This window comes from Populus trichocarpa, chromosome 19 (genome assembly GCF_000002775.5).
Source record: "Populus trichocarpa isolate Nisqually-1 chromosome 19, P.trichocarpa_v4.1, whole genome shotgun sequence".
Classification (NCBI taxonomy): Eukaryota; Viridiplantae; Streptophyta; class Magnoliopsida; order Malpighiales; family Salicaceae; genus Populus; species Populus trichocarpa.
In genome coordinates this window covers 4,486,468-4,501,996 of record NC_037303.2, presented here as the reverse complement: position 1 = coordinate 4,501,996, position 15,529 = coordinate 4,486,468, and the positions used below count along the sequence as shown (strand labels likewise).

Sequence of the window (15,529 nt, the reverse complement as noted above, 5' to 3'; positions counted from 1 at the left end):
AAATGTAAAGTTACACTCCATCCTCGCATCTTCACAAAAAGAATAAAACTCATTGGCTATAAATACACCATGAATTTTTCAAGATAAAGGTTCACAATTTTCATTCTCTATTACACATATTTTTAGAGCATCTCTCTTTAGAATATTATTGTATTTTCTCTCTCTAAAAAAATAATTAAGCATTGAAGGATCCTCACCTTCTTCAAATGAGATTTTTGCAAGTACTAGTCACAAGCCACCTTAACTTACCAAGTACCAAGTACAAGCTATCAACCATCTAGATTAAAAATAATAAATGATATTATTAGGATCAATTAATTAACTAATTATCCAATCCCGAGAATTCTAATTCTGATTCTAAGCTAGGTTACTTGGTTTTTTAGGAGCATGTCACATGGTCACCGGTTCAAGCTGTAGAATAAGATGTAAACCAATGTAAACCAAGCCTAGGGACCTCATTAGAGACACCATGATAGCTGTGACGTAAATTTGTCCCCCATTTTACCCAAAAACGCATTCTCTTCCATCATGGTTTACAAAATATGTTCTTCCAAGGACGCCTATGAGCCACGTGATTACATGAGGCTAGAAAGTAACCACTAGTCCAAATCATGGAGAGCCCACTGAGTTTCCTTGTAGACTGGTGGCTTTAGCCACTCAGAGTTGAAGACAGCACGCTCCTATACTTTTGAAGGGGCATACATTGAAATAGATAAGCACTCAACACAAAAGAAGAAAAGGGAAAAAAAGAAGTAGATGTGCACCATCACCATATGTTCAAGCCCACCTGCTTGCAGCAAAAATTTGTCCATAGATGTAACTGGTAACCTTGGCACAAATATTGATCAATTTAAATGATTTTTACCTCTTGCATGCACATTCCCGAAGGCAGCAACCAACAAGCTACCGTGTCTGATGCTCGCACTTCACTCCAGTTCAGGACCAACATGGCCATGCAAGCGGACTCCGTCCTCGGCTCATTTCGATTGTCCAAATCATTGCATGCTAATGAAATCCATGACGCTTGAGACTTCCATCACTAGGGGGGCCGTGCTAATTAAAATGCTCTAGTCTTTAAAACAGTATGCAATATTGCTTAATAATAATTGGAAAAATAAAAATCAATGTATAAAAGGACCTCCATGGATAGCCATGACTGATAAGAGATGGCCCAATATTTCAATTCGCCACGGCATATGTATAAATAACAAAAACATGCAAGGGTTCTTACCAATGTCTTGAAAAATGAACCCAAGCACGATGAGAAAGGCATCATGAATAACTCATCAAACATCTAAATCTTCAAATCTACTTGCAAGTAAATTACGTACACGAGCTACTCGATGGACCTTCTGTGTCAAGCTGGTTTTTGGCTAGAAGATGAACCGATCCTCTGGAGCACCTTGGTGTTGAGAAGTTCTTTACCAGACTTCCCCTTGAACATAAAGTGCCTTCTAAGACGACTTGTTATTGAAGAGCCATTGTCATTCTGTCGCGACACTGCCTGAGGCCAGTTTCTCCTCAATCTGTCCTTGATATGATGAGAGGCTTCCATATTACTGTGACTACCCTGGACCTCAGATATCACCACCCCCCTGCTTCTCCGTACAGATCTTAGGGCCATCTGCAAGGGCTCTGAAACTGGTGGGGACTCTTCAATTGATCCTATAGTTTTCAAGCACAAGGGGCAAGGAGGGTCATGAATCTGGGTCTTCGGAGTGACATGTTCCAAACATTCAGCATGGAAAACATGGCTACAGGGTAATACCCCAGCAGTTGGCATGTCCCCACCTCTCATGATTCGATGTGAACTCCAGGGGGACTTTTGCCACATAAGTTTTCCACAGACTCCACACTTTTGTTCCACTACGGGACCACTAGGTGACCTCAGACTCTCCATATCCATGTGCTCTGCTATGTCAAACCTTTCTCCATCAATTCCCAGATCATAACTGCTTGCACTGCTCCATCTAAAACCCTCTCTTCTAGAGCTTGCACTGGGGTCTGGTGAAATCTCCAACTTTTGAAGTTCAGTGAGGGTTTTATGGAACTTATACTCAACACTTGAACTGTTATCAGGCCAATGAGATGGTGATATCCGATCCTCACGCGATGTTAACCTACCAAGACTGCTGTTATCTGCATCCCCAAAGGTTTCACAATCTGACACAGGGTTGCGGAATACTAGCGGATAGACAGTTTTTGACATATACAAGCGTCGAGTTGAAATGTTGCGATTGGAGAAAGCATATGGCCGCTTGCTAGTTGATTCCCAATGGCTGGTGTCTGAAAGTGAGGATGGAGACCCAAAATCAGGGGATGTCACACTTGCTCTAACAGCAAATCTTCTCTGAAACATTAAAAAAACAGAGAAGGAAATGTCACTTAATAGAACCTTTTCAGCCAGTGCTAATAAACCCAAAGACTAGCAATAAAAGTCACCTCAGTGGAGCATGGAAACCAAGTGGGCTGGGATCTTGATCCTGGCAATTGAAAATATGTTAAAACAACAACCACGTAAAACAGTAAATAATAAACTCATCCAGATATCTAGCACAGAACCAGTAGGTTAAGCAATACTGCTGGATTTATTAAGAATTGGAGTGACATAGGACTAAAAAACAACTACCAAAAAGCTACAAGTTTTCCTAAACATGCACTTGCAGACATGCACGCATAGATGGACTCTAGATTTACATACCAAAGAAGCCTTAAATGAAACATTTATCTTGTGCAATCTTAAATCCACCAAGAAGAGATGAATTACTGATTTCACATACAAAAGAAGACTTTTCAAATTCCTAATTTTACAGACAAAATAAGTCTTATATGAAAATTCTCTTGTGTGATCTAAATCCACCATCAATGAAGGTTAATACACAATTTCCCCTAATTATTTTCAATCACCTGATACTACATACAAAAGAAGCCTTATGAAAATTCTCTTGTGTGATCTAAATCCACCAGCAAAATATAATCTTGGATTTTGCTTCTTTTAAGTTTTTGTTTTCATGAAAATACTACATAATATTCTCAATTTCCAGTCCATCATAAGCAAAGGCACATATTTCCAGTCCATCATTTTTGGCTTATGCAAAGGCACATATTTAATATATATGAAGCACTAGAGATAGTTATCGACCAACTGTGATTGCCATATTGAGCATAAAGAATGGAGGGCGATAGGAAGGCCTTGTTTCATTCTATGTAAAGTATATTACCCACACTACAGAGCGAAGTACCAATTTTGAAAATGATATGATGAGAGACAAACCTAAAACTTATCCAAATTCCATGCAATAATTAGTACATGAGCTAATTAACTTGTCTACAAATTTCGAGTTCCTCTTTTTTCACTTCATTCTTTCAGTTGAGTAAAATTGATAATTTACTTGACTGTACATCATGATCAGAAGAGAAAAAAGTAAAATATACTCAAAAGAAAAAGAAGATGGGAACCATAGAGATTGCAAGAGAGTTCATATGAAGCTCAAAAGCATATTTAATAATCATTAACCAATGACTAGCTTGAAAAGGAGCTGCAAGGAGTACAAAACTGCAAAGCTGGTGGATTTATAGATATTGACAATTTCTCATTATGCTGACTGCAATATTTTCCTGGTTTCCACTCTAAGGTGCGTTTTCTGTATAGTCTTGCATTATTTTCAGCAACATGCCCAGGATGCTAACATCTTACTCAACGTAGTTTCCAACCCAATATTCATTCTAGATATCAGCAATCTTCTTGACATTCATAGACATTGTTGATTTTTCTCCATCATTACAAGTATAACTGTCCAGACCTCGCAGTAATAAGACAAACAAGAGAATGGAAACCCTGCAGGAAAAGATAGGTAACCTAAAAACAGAATTGGACAGGACACAGCCTCTGATAAATTTTCCAGAAAACAAACAGAACATTCAGCACATTTTCAGCACGCGAGAACAAATGGCATTCAAATGAGAAATGACCTAATCAATGCAGATCTTTTATGTAATTAGGATATTCTGTTAGTTTATACTTGATTGACCAAATATAATAATTAAAATTACAATTACCTATTCTTAGCTGACTAATGTCAGAAAATCTTTCAACTGTGATTTTAAGAATCCCTTAAATGATGGAAAAGGTGAGAAACAGCTTGACCACATACACAAATATATGAAAAGGAACAAGAGAAAAACCTCATATCACACAGTTCCATCAATATACAGAACCTCTAAACAGGATTTGCCCTTGTCATGACAGGTATATTAATAGACAAAAAATCAGATCACCATGAATCTAATATTAGAGAATGATTGTATTAAGATTACCTCCAGCAATAGAGGCAGCAGGCTCACCAAGATTAAATTTCCGCACAGGTGATGTCCATCGAGGCTCCTGAACAATATCAGGTGGGCTGTCAGAATAAGGGAGTGCACCATCAGACACAGAATGATGATGGTTGGTATACTGTTCACTTCCCACCCAGCTTCTGCTTCCCCTACTATTTGAGGACAATGAAGAACCATGAACTGCACGAGAGCCATGTGATAAACCATCTGACCGTAACCTGCAATCCCACATCCTCAATGGAGGAGGTGAGAAACTAGAGTTAATTTGCCAATGTGGTTCGCCATGATTGTTGGAAGAGTCCCTACCAGTGGAAGGTGACTTCGCTCCATGTGGCCCAGCGGCCACACAACAAAGCGCACCCGTGTTAGCTATTTCTATTGGCACAGTAAGGTTGTTTTGTAATCCAGTTAAATATACTTATGGACGAATGAGGTCCACATGGCCAAAGTTAGATACTAAGTTGGATATAATGGCAAAACTAGCTCTAAATGTTGCAAAAAAGGATCACAGTATAAGATGAAGACAGAAATCATTGAAGGCAGCAGCCACCCAGTATACTGAACCCTTCATAGGAGGCATATCAAATTTCCATTCTAAATCGACTTATTATACAAGAGTGATTCTTCAAAACTTCAGCATGCTTAGCAAATTGCTGAACAAATATGATACTTTCCAAAACCAAGCTCCACCTGAAGCCTGGCCTTCTACACTGCATTTATTCAATTGCACCAGTTTAACATCTGAACTAATATAATAGGTTCAAGAACAAAATAATCATCACATATATTCTACAATGATAGAGAAACAACATTCATAACGAGGATCTAAAATAAATAAACTTTGAATACAAGTGAAAAGGACACCATAAAAAGCATATTACTTGAGCCAGAGAAAACCACTGGTAGAACACTAGTCAATGACATCAACAAAGAAAGACTTGGGTTTCTTTATTTCTGGAACTAACTTAAATGCAAACTTAATTTGAAAGTCCCCTTGAAAAACTTCACCTCATATTGAATTTATTTTTTGTCAATTCAACTTTTCACGCCATGCAAACATTTTTTAAGTTTTTCCAGGTTTCATTCAAATACTCTTCAGAGGGGTAAATGACTACAAAACCTGATCTATAAGTAATGCATTGTAAAGGCCACTATACAAAATCATAGTAAAATACGAGACACCATGACAACCATTCCATGATAACTAAATCCAAAATACAAAATCATGTTTTCAGCTTGTATGCAAAAATGATATTGCTTTACATCATCCACACTTAACAGATAGTGCCTAAATAATTACCTTCTATTTGCAGCAAAAGTAATAATAACAGAGAAGATGACACCATAACAGCCTCACACAAATCAAATCAAATCTTCCAAGCATTTAATTCTAACCAAAACTAAACTTGACCCCCCCAAAAGATATTTCTACGCTTAAAAAAAATCGCAAAATCAAGCATTAATTAAAACAACCCAATTAACATGAAAATAAGCAATGCACACCCAGATAAAAAATAAGCCCACCAACCCTTTTCATATTTCCAACAAAAATGAAAAAGAAAAAAAATCAGAAAAACAAAACAAAAGAACACCATTTACATATAATAAAACAAGGGTCAAGAAACAAAGTACCTCAAAATGCCGAAAAGAAACAAAATTTGATGAAAGAAATGAAGAGAAGAAACAAAAACGAAACCCTATGGGTTTTGAGTCTTTGATAATAGGAGAGCAATGAGGTTGTTCGTATAAAATATTCACTTTGTGGTGAAATGAGACAAAAGGGAAAGCAAAAGGTTGGAGCTTTGAAATGGATAGGCATAACAATCTTTCTATGCTATCTTTTTTCTTCGTTGATTACTACTATATAAAATAAAATATAAATACTTTGTACATAAGATTCTTTACTAATGATAATTATTAATTAATATTGGTGGGGTGGGTATTTTTTTTTTTTTTGAGAAAATAGTGTCTGTAAATTCTTGTCTGTTACAAGGTTGGATTTCGGACACGTGATGTCATGGAGTGTATGTAATTTATACAGTTGGAAGACTAAAGGAGATGAATCAGAAGAATCTCTGTACTGTCTCAGACACATAAATTCCTTTGGTATCATTTCGTATGAGTAAACTATTGAACTCCTATTATTAATTTGGCCAGACTCTCATTCCTTCTTCTTCTCTCTCTCTCTCTCTCTCTCTCTCTCTCTCTCTCTCTCTCTCAATACAAAAACTATTAAGCATAAAAAAGGGCTTTGCATTTGAATTTATGTGTTCATAACAAATTATTTCTTGTTGTCTCAACAAATTTCACGAACCTTAAGTTAACAACTATATAAACTTTCAATAGCCCTGAGATGACTCAGACTCGTAACCATTAGAGAACAAACCCAAGACCTGATCAATTAAACCATCTCTCAGGATTTGTCTCCTTACAACTTGGATCGACTTGGATTTGTATGTGATGGCATAGAATAAAAAGGGTAAAATCATTGCAAACTAAATTAGTCTTAAAAACTGCAAAGCTAATTATATTAGTATGCATATAATATCATATGTCAACTATTTTCTTTTTAAAATAAAGGTTAATTATTTAATTTGTGTTTATATAATATAGTATTTCTCTGATCTATCATTATATCTTTAATTAAGCAAATTTTATATTAAAATATACATTAAATTTATAATCTATTATTCATTTTCAGGCTAATTTATAAAAATTAATCACCTGAATTGCACATGATAATAAGTTTATACCTAAATATTAACAAAATATTAACTCGTGTAGGTAAAGTACTGTAATTAAATTCAATGTTCACTCTCTCACATTTCACAGTGAACTAGTGCAGTGTATTTTTTTTTAGTCCTCATTTTTTTTTCCTGGTTGAGTCTTTTTTAAGGTCAGATTAGTGGCCAATTCCTTCCAATTTGTTAAGAAAATTAAAAAACCAAGGATAAAAGGTGAAAAAAACAGAGAAATCAGGTGGTAATTTCGTACCGGCAAGAAAAAAATTAAATTAGTCCTCTTTCTTTCCAATTAAAAAATCTATGATCCCTTTAGTTTTAGAAAATTCAATTTCAGTACAAAACTTTATTTGTATTATTTTTTAATTTCTAGTTTATGAGAGGAGAGAGAAAGTAATTGAATTCTAATGTAGAGAGAGAAAGTTATTGGTTGACACCGCTTTCGACCACCAAAATGGTTGTTCTTGGGTTCAACAGGTTCCATTCGATGAGAAGAGTTTCAATAAGGTGTTATTTTGTAACATCTCCAACAATAAAATATTGAAGATAACAAATTAATCATATCCTATGTTCTAACTTTAAGCCTTTCATGTTCCCGTATAACTTTTTTATTTAATCGTGAGACTTGTTTCGTTAAATTTGAACTATGGTATATCGAATTTCATGATACTACATTTCACCATAATCCTTTCACTATTTATTCATTTCATCTAGTTTTAATTCATGTTTCTATGTTTTTTTATTTTTCAGGTATTTTTCATAATTCAATTTTTAAAAACTCATACAAAAACCTTTTATTTTATTTTCCCCCATCTATTATCTTCCCTTCTAAGGTAAATATTCTCCTTGGATAATTTTTCCCTCATTAACTTCATTTTTTTTTATCCTAAGGTTTACATATTTCACCTTCAAATTGCCTAAGAAATTATATTTGACATTGGTAAACTTTTGAGTTTCGAGTTGATTTTTTATTTATGGATCATGTTTGGAGTTATTTGATGAAGGTATAAACGGGTTTATTTAAGTCTTTAGAGTGTTTTTAAGTGTTTTTTAGTCAAATTGTGGTTGAAAAATAAATTTTTAGGTGTAAAACACCTTTGACTCGACTTTTTGGTGACCAGAAATAGTTAAGACTTGGGCAAAACAAGCGACGTGCTATCTACCTCTTTTAAAAAGAAAAAAAATAAAGCCCAAGTGTGCGGGCTTGGGGTGGAGGGCCCGTGCACCTGGTCTTTTTTGTTGAGGCCACCCAGGCCCATGCACCTAGGCTCTTTTTTTTTTTTACTTTAGATTTTTTTCAATTTCATCGCCCAAGGTTTATTTTAAAAAAAATAATTGAATTTTTTCAATTTTATCTTGAAAATATTTGGTTTATTTTAGATGGTCTTCCTAATTTTTATTTTTTTATTTGCTTTGTATGGGTTCATCACGGTCTCAAATAAACATCCTATCATTTTGTTGGTGTTTGATTTTATGTACGTCTATTATTTTTAGTTTTTTCTGATCATTCAAGTTTGTTTTACTCATCGAATCAATTAGGTCATATTGGGTTAAACCTCTACATAATTTATTTATATTTATACTAGAAAACATGTTAGTAGCGCAATACTCATAGCTCTGGCCAACAAACTAGAAAGTTTCTAAATCATGTGCTTTTCATTTGTAAATCATGTGAGTTTTTTAATGGACTAGCCTAAAAATCATACCAAAAAAATAGATTAGAAACTTAATTAATGTTTAAGGATAAAATTGGTTCAATTAAAAATATAACGATAAATTAGAAACTTAATATGATATATTAGTCGGAACCCTTGAGGATTCTCAAAAAAGGTCGAGAGAGAATGTTGAGTTTGCAATCGAGTTTAATATTGAAATTGAAATAAAGAGGGAAAATTAATTAAGAAAACTATATATATAATTGGAAGATTTTTTAAATATTTGATTGAAAAGTAAAATGAGATAGCTTAGTGTCTAATTTGATCAATAACTAAGATGGGATTTTTATCTTCCTTATATTAACAAGTGTAGATATAAAAGAGTTAAAGAGATATATATTAATGAAATCCATTCTTCACAATAGTTATATTTTAAATTTTAATATAGTTATGGCGCATTCACAATAAAACTTGAGAGAAAATAAAGAATTAAATCTGATATTGATAATAATGGTCATTGTAAATAGGAATGGCAATGGGTATCCATGTATTGGATTTCTTGATATTGATACTATTAGCGCTATATCTCCACATTATATATATAAATCATTGTCCAGTTATTAAAAACATATGTTTAGGCTTTATTCTTGGGATCTTATCTCAGTTTCCATGTATTATATACCTGTTGTAACCATGAATGCAAAACACACAAAACATAAATCTTCTACTTTACATGGTATCAGAGCTTACTTCTTTGTATACGTTCTTCAACATCACTTGTTTCTTCTTATAGCCATGTCCAATACCCCATCTCAGAAAGCCTTCTCTTTAACATCTTTATCAATTCCAGATGTATCCTCTCCATATTTCCTTCATTCCGCTAATCACCCAGGTGTCATCCTAGTCTTCATCCTTCTTAATGGTGACAACTATCCTACCTGGAAGCGGGCCATGAAAATGACATTGAATGCCAAAAACAAATTGAGTTTTGTTAATGGTGTTCTCTCCAAACTAACATCCTCCACATCAAAAATTCAATTATAGGAACATTATAGTGAGATGGTCTTGTCATGGATTCTCAACTCCATTGATAAATCCATTGTTAGTAGTCTGATTTATCATGAATATCCCCGTAATGTATGGCTCGATCTTGAGGATTGTTTCCTCAAAGCAACAATCCTAAAATTTTCAAATTGAAGCGTGACATTGCTACTGCCATCCAAAACTCTATGACCATCTCTGAATATTTTATCACACTCAAAGGTTATTGGGATGAACTCGTCATGCTCACTCCCACACTAAAATGCACTGTGGTGTCCTAAAAGAATTAACCCATATGTAAGACATTGAGCAGGTTTTTCAGTTTTTGATGGGGTTATATGACTCTTATGCTTCAATTTGTGGCCAGATTTTGGTCATGAATCCTTTACCCTCTGTTACCAAAGTGTATTCAATTTTACATCAAGAGGAGAAGCAATGCCTCCATATCTTTAGTGTTCCAACAGAATCTGTTGCAATGGTAGTTCCCTATCTATTCTCTTATTGTTCTGATAATAAGGGAAGAGGACATGATTGTCCAAAATACAACTACTATGACTGTGATGGTCATTGAAAATCCCATTGTTATAAGCTGCATGGTTATCCTAAAAACAAGCCTCAATACCGTGAAACATTTAATGGACAATCTGGTTCATCAATGGCAGTGAATAATGTCACTAGTCCTTCAACCTCTTCTGAGATTACTATTATTGACCTCACCAGTGACCAATACAATCGACTCTTGGATCTTCTATCACCCTTAAACACAAACTCTGCAAACTTTGCTAGTAACCTTGTCTTTTGTCATTCTACTTCTTTCCCTAATCATGAATGGATTATTGATCTCGGTACCTCAGATCATATAACTTCAAATTGGTCATCCCTTAATAATGTTCATCCCCTACATCAACCATGTCCCATTAAACTTTCAAATGGTGATGTTATTTCTATAACTCATACTAGCACACTGCATGTTTCCTTTGATATCTCTCTTTCTAATGTTCTATATGTTCCTTTATTTAAATTTAATTTACTATCCATTAGCAAACTCACCATCAATCTCAATTGCATTGCCATTTTTTATTTTGTGTGTTTTTCAGGACCTATGAACGAGGAAGCTTATTGGAACAGGTAAAGTACAAGATGGACTTTACCACTACAAACCTTTCTTTGCCTCAGTTTTCCATTCTCAAAACATCCCTAACTCTATTATTTGGCATCAATGACTTGATCGCCTTTCTACTTCATATATTCCGAAAACTCTATATATTTATAATCAACATTTGGCTTGTGATATATGTGCTAGAGCAAAACACACTCGTCTGTCTTTTTCTTTAAATATAAATAAAAACATATTTTGTTTCAATTGTATTTATTGTGATATATGGGGTGGTTATCCTATTGCTTCATATTCAAAAGTACATTATTTTTTAACAATAGTGGATGACTACTAACGTACGACCTGAGTCTATCTCATGCCTGGTTTACCAAGTTTACCTATCTTTTTTTATTTTGATCCTCTATCTTCCAATTCAATCATTTCTTAAAAAAAAAGCAATTAGGTACCAATTTGGCCTAAAAAAGGCTTAATTGTATAAAAAAAGTTCAATAATAAAATTGAAAATTAAGAAAAAAATCACTACTCCAATCCATAGTAATTTACGAGGGAGTGAACAGATAATGAAAACACCACAAGTTTTAGTTTTCGTTAATTTGGACCAGTTAGGTGGGCTGACCTGGGACACTTTCATCTTAGAGTCTAAACTGATTGGAGTTAAAGAAAAAATTGAAGAAGAAATGACTTGGCCTTATCCAATTAAAAACCCTAATTGACTTGGAGTAGAATCAATTCTAAACCTGACCCTTAAACAATTAACTGTTTTTTATTTTTTTTAAAAAAAAGTTATGTGGTTTTTATTCTTTTTCTTTAAAAAAAAAATAGATTGACCATTCATCACTCTAACGTAAACTTGGATCAATCCAAATTTAGTTTTATAATTATAGTTTAAAGAGGTTTTGAGACCTCAACACAGAAAATAAATCGGATCAATGTTTCAACAACAAAGCCTCTCCCTCGCAATAAAATCAAGCTCGTTTGACTTTCATTATGGGCCTTTCTTAGAGAGTTTTTTCTTTGATTGTCCGGCCTAATGCAAGAGATTCGGAAACCCATTTTCGAAAACATGAAAAGTTGCCACGTTTCCTTTCTTTAATATATTTTTATATCTTTAATCGTGTTAATTTTATACACCAAGTTTCTAATTTATCATTATAATGAGATTTTCGCTAGCTCGTAAGATTTAATAACTTAAATTCACATATAATTTAAAAACTTAATACATATTCAAATATAAACTTATTATTATAATAAATCATGTAGTTAATTCCTATGAGTGGGCTTGAGAATCTCATTCAAAACAAATTAGAAACTTGATGTAATTTCAATGATAAAATTAGCACAATTAAAAACATAAAATGAATTAGAAAATTAATATAATTTTAAAAAAATTAGTGCACTAAATTACTTCTCTCAATGTTTAAATCTATCTGAACAATTAGTGCTTATAGCTTGTTAGACATTTAACAAACAAACAACACAATATAGAGAAAATTAATGATTAAAGAAGAAAAATTATATTGTTAGCTACCAGAATGATATTATTATAAGGATTATGGGTTTATTATTGTGATGTAAAGTGCTTTTCAAAAATGTTTTTTCATTTAAAAATATATTAAAATAATTTTTTTTCAGATTTTATTTTAATTTTTGACATTATCATATCAAAATCACCAAAAAAATACTAAAACAAGCATTAATTTAGTACTTTTTAAATTAAATATATTTTTAAAATGTATATAAATATAGTTTCAAATGTAAAAATAAACGGTATTGCAAAATAAACTATCTTGAAAGGATAGTCACCATTTGTTCAAATTAAAAAAAAAAAACATTTTTGAATCAAGACGATACGATGAGAAATATTAATAATTAGGCCGGCCAAAAATAATGCTATCAACCATTTTCGACACAACTGTAATTGCATTTTCTAAGTTTTGAAGGGAAATTTTAGTTTTAGAATAAAAATATTTGACATTATATAATGTAAAAACTATAAAGAAGAGATAATTATAAAAACCGTACTATAGTTTAATTTGAATTTTACTTTTTCTTTATACTTTTATAAATTATATTTTTCATCTTTTAGTTTATAAGTTCAATAACAATTTATATTATTAGAAATTTTGTTTGAATTTTTTTAGTTTATCTAAAATATAAAATGTAATTTATAAAAATATATAAGAAAAATGAGATTTAAATCAAACTATATGAGAGTTTTTATAATTATTTTTTATAAATAATTACAATAACTTTTTGAAATACTACCGAAATCACCTAAAAATATGAAGTTTTAACACAAACTTTCTTTTATATTCACACACTTAATAAATGTTTAGAAAAAACAATTATTTAAAAAAATAGAAAACAGAGAAAAGGGTTAAAAACGAAACTCATAAATAAATTGATTTAAATCGAATAGCAAATTTAATGAGGTAATCATGTCCATTTTGTTTTTTGTTTTATGTTTTATCTCTAATTATATAAGTTTTAAATTTAATTATCTTTTCTGAATTACAATTAATGACATTAATTTTGGATAAAAGTGGAGGCTTCTTTAATAATATTTTTCAAACATGGATAGGGTTTTTATTAAATATTGAAATTGAAGACTCGGAGCAAAGTTGATGAAATTAATACTATTCATGTACTAAAAAGTACGTAATTGTGTTCATTTTATTATATATGTTCTTTCTGTAATTTTATAAGTCTTCAATTTAAATATATTTTTTAAAAATCTCAATTAAAGATATCTTGGATAAAGGTAATTTTCTATAGAAATTTTTTAAACATGATTTTTTTTGTTTTACGTGATTTGTGTAATAAGAGATTAATTAATTATCAAGATTTATCTTAAATCAACAAAACATCTTAGTATATTATGAGAGAGAGAAAAAAAAGAACAATTATTTACTGTTTAGTAATGTTTTATATATATATATATATATATATATATATATATAGTTTTGATTTGCTAATATTAAAAATAAAAAAAATTATCAATATATTTAGTTAAGAAAGCAATTTTTTTTATTATATTTAGTTAAGTGTAATTTGTTGTTAGGATTCCTAATTAGTGTTTGTTTATAGGGTCAATGATTAATGTTAGTGTTTAGATTTGTTTTTGAAATTTAGGATTATAGTTTAGGGTTAGGGTATTATTGAGATTTATATTTAAGATTAATTTGAGGTTAAAGTTAGAGTTAGTTTCCGACTTGATTATGACATCATAAATGAAACAAAAAGTTTTGTTCGAACATTGAACTTTGCCTGGTGGTGATCCTTGGCTCCTTGTCCAAATTTAATACAGCCAGAAATTCTGTTTGTCTAGAACATGTTCAGTGCCTGGCTTTCAATGTGCATGCATGTTTCCCTTTCACAAATCTCCTCCTTTTTCTGCTTGTCTGCTTGGCCTCTTCCTCACCGTTTCTTCATCTTCCAAAATTAGACTCTGTGTTTAGAAATATGATAGCGATTATTTTTTAAAATATTTTTCATTTTAAAACACATCAAATTAAATAATATTTTTTTTTATTTTTTAAAAATTATTTTTGATATCAACACATCAAATCATCTAAAAACATCAAAAAATTATTAATTTGAAGAAAAAAAATAAAAAAATTTCAAATATTTTTAAAAATACTTCCAAAACGAAATCCCAAACTCACCTTCCGATATCGCATGCTAAAAGCTGCGAGACCCACTAAAGGATAATGCTATATCATTAAGAGATGATTGTTTCATGCATGATTGCAACTGTTAACATAGGCTGTCTTGACTCTTGGGCAATATTAGCCAGGCAAATTCATAGAACACTACATCACAAGTCTGTAATGGTCTGACCGAGAATAACAAGAACAAAATCCAATAAATTTTAAAGTACACGTACTCCTAGAAGAGCTAGTCAGTAGAGATAATAAAAACAAATTATGGAAAACTAGGGAACAATTCTCTTGTTTTTGCATCCTCTACAATGAGTTATTCATATCTAAACTCTAAAATCCTAGCTTACTTCACTGAGAAAATGGCAATACCAGAATAAATGCAACATTTAGTTTTTCCAAAATTTGAAATATCCTTACATAAACCTAATTTGGACCACTCATATTTATAATGATAACTTAGGATAAAAAGATTAATAATCTTGGTCGCATGCAGCAGCGGAGCTGGTAGCATTGGATAGGAGAGTCTAAAATTAATATAACAAGATATATTATTAAAAAGTTTATTTATTTAAAATAAAAATATCATATTATTACATATTTAAATAATATATAAAAAGAATTAAAGTGTTTTGCAGAGCCCGGGCCTGCTTGCCTCCCTGGTTCCACCCCTACTCCCATGAATGATAGGTATTCATCACCCTTTTTTTCTTTTTTCTTTTTTTCTCTTTTCATGTTTTAATATCTAGCTAACCTCACCGCTTCGTACCTCAATTGTTTTTGGTAAACTCATTTTGCATTCTAAATATTATGATGCATTGCCCTCCTCCACACACACACACACAGATATATATATATATATATATATATATATATATATATATATATATATATATATATATATATATATTAAGAATACGTACGGTGAGAAGTGTTGAATCTCATACTCATATTAGGTTTTGCCACCAAGCCATCAAT

At 31.8% G+C, this 15,529-nt stretch overlaps 1 protein-coding gene across 2 annotated transcripts; it reads right to left on the bottom strand.

Moving 5' to 3' along the window:
* Positions 1 to 1,073: 1,073 nt before the first annotated feature.
* LOC7469868 (uncharacterized) lies at positions 1,074 to 6,451 on the bottom strand. Of its 2 annotated transcripts, none has more exons than XM_002325370.4 (4): positions 5,971 to 6,451; positions 4,345 to 5,048; positions 2,443 to 2,483; positions 1,074 to 2,350 (listed from the first exon to the last, which is right to left on the bottom strand). In XM_002325370.4, exons 2-4 carry the CDS (start codon positions 4,568 to 4,570, stop codon positions 1,358 to 1,360), a joined length of 1,260 nt encoding a protein of 419 aa, XP_002325406.2. In that variant the 5' UTR covers positions 4,571 to 5,048; positions 5,971 to 6,451; the 3' UTR covers positions 1,074 to 1,357. The 2 variants fall into 2 exon arrangements, with proteins under 2 accessions (XP_002325406.2, XP_024447429.1); XM_024591661.2 differs by having other exon boundaries at positions 4,318 to 5,048; positions 5,971 to 6,449.
* Between the last annotated feature and the right edge of the window lie 9,078 nt (positions 6,452 to 15,529).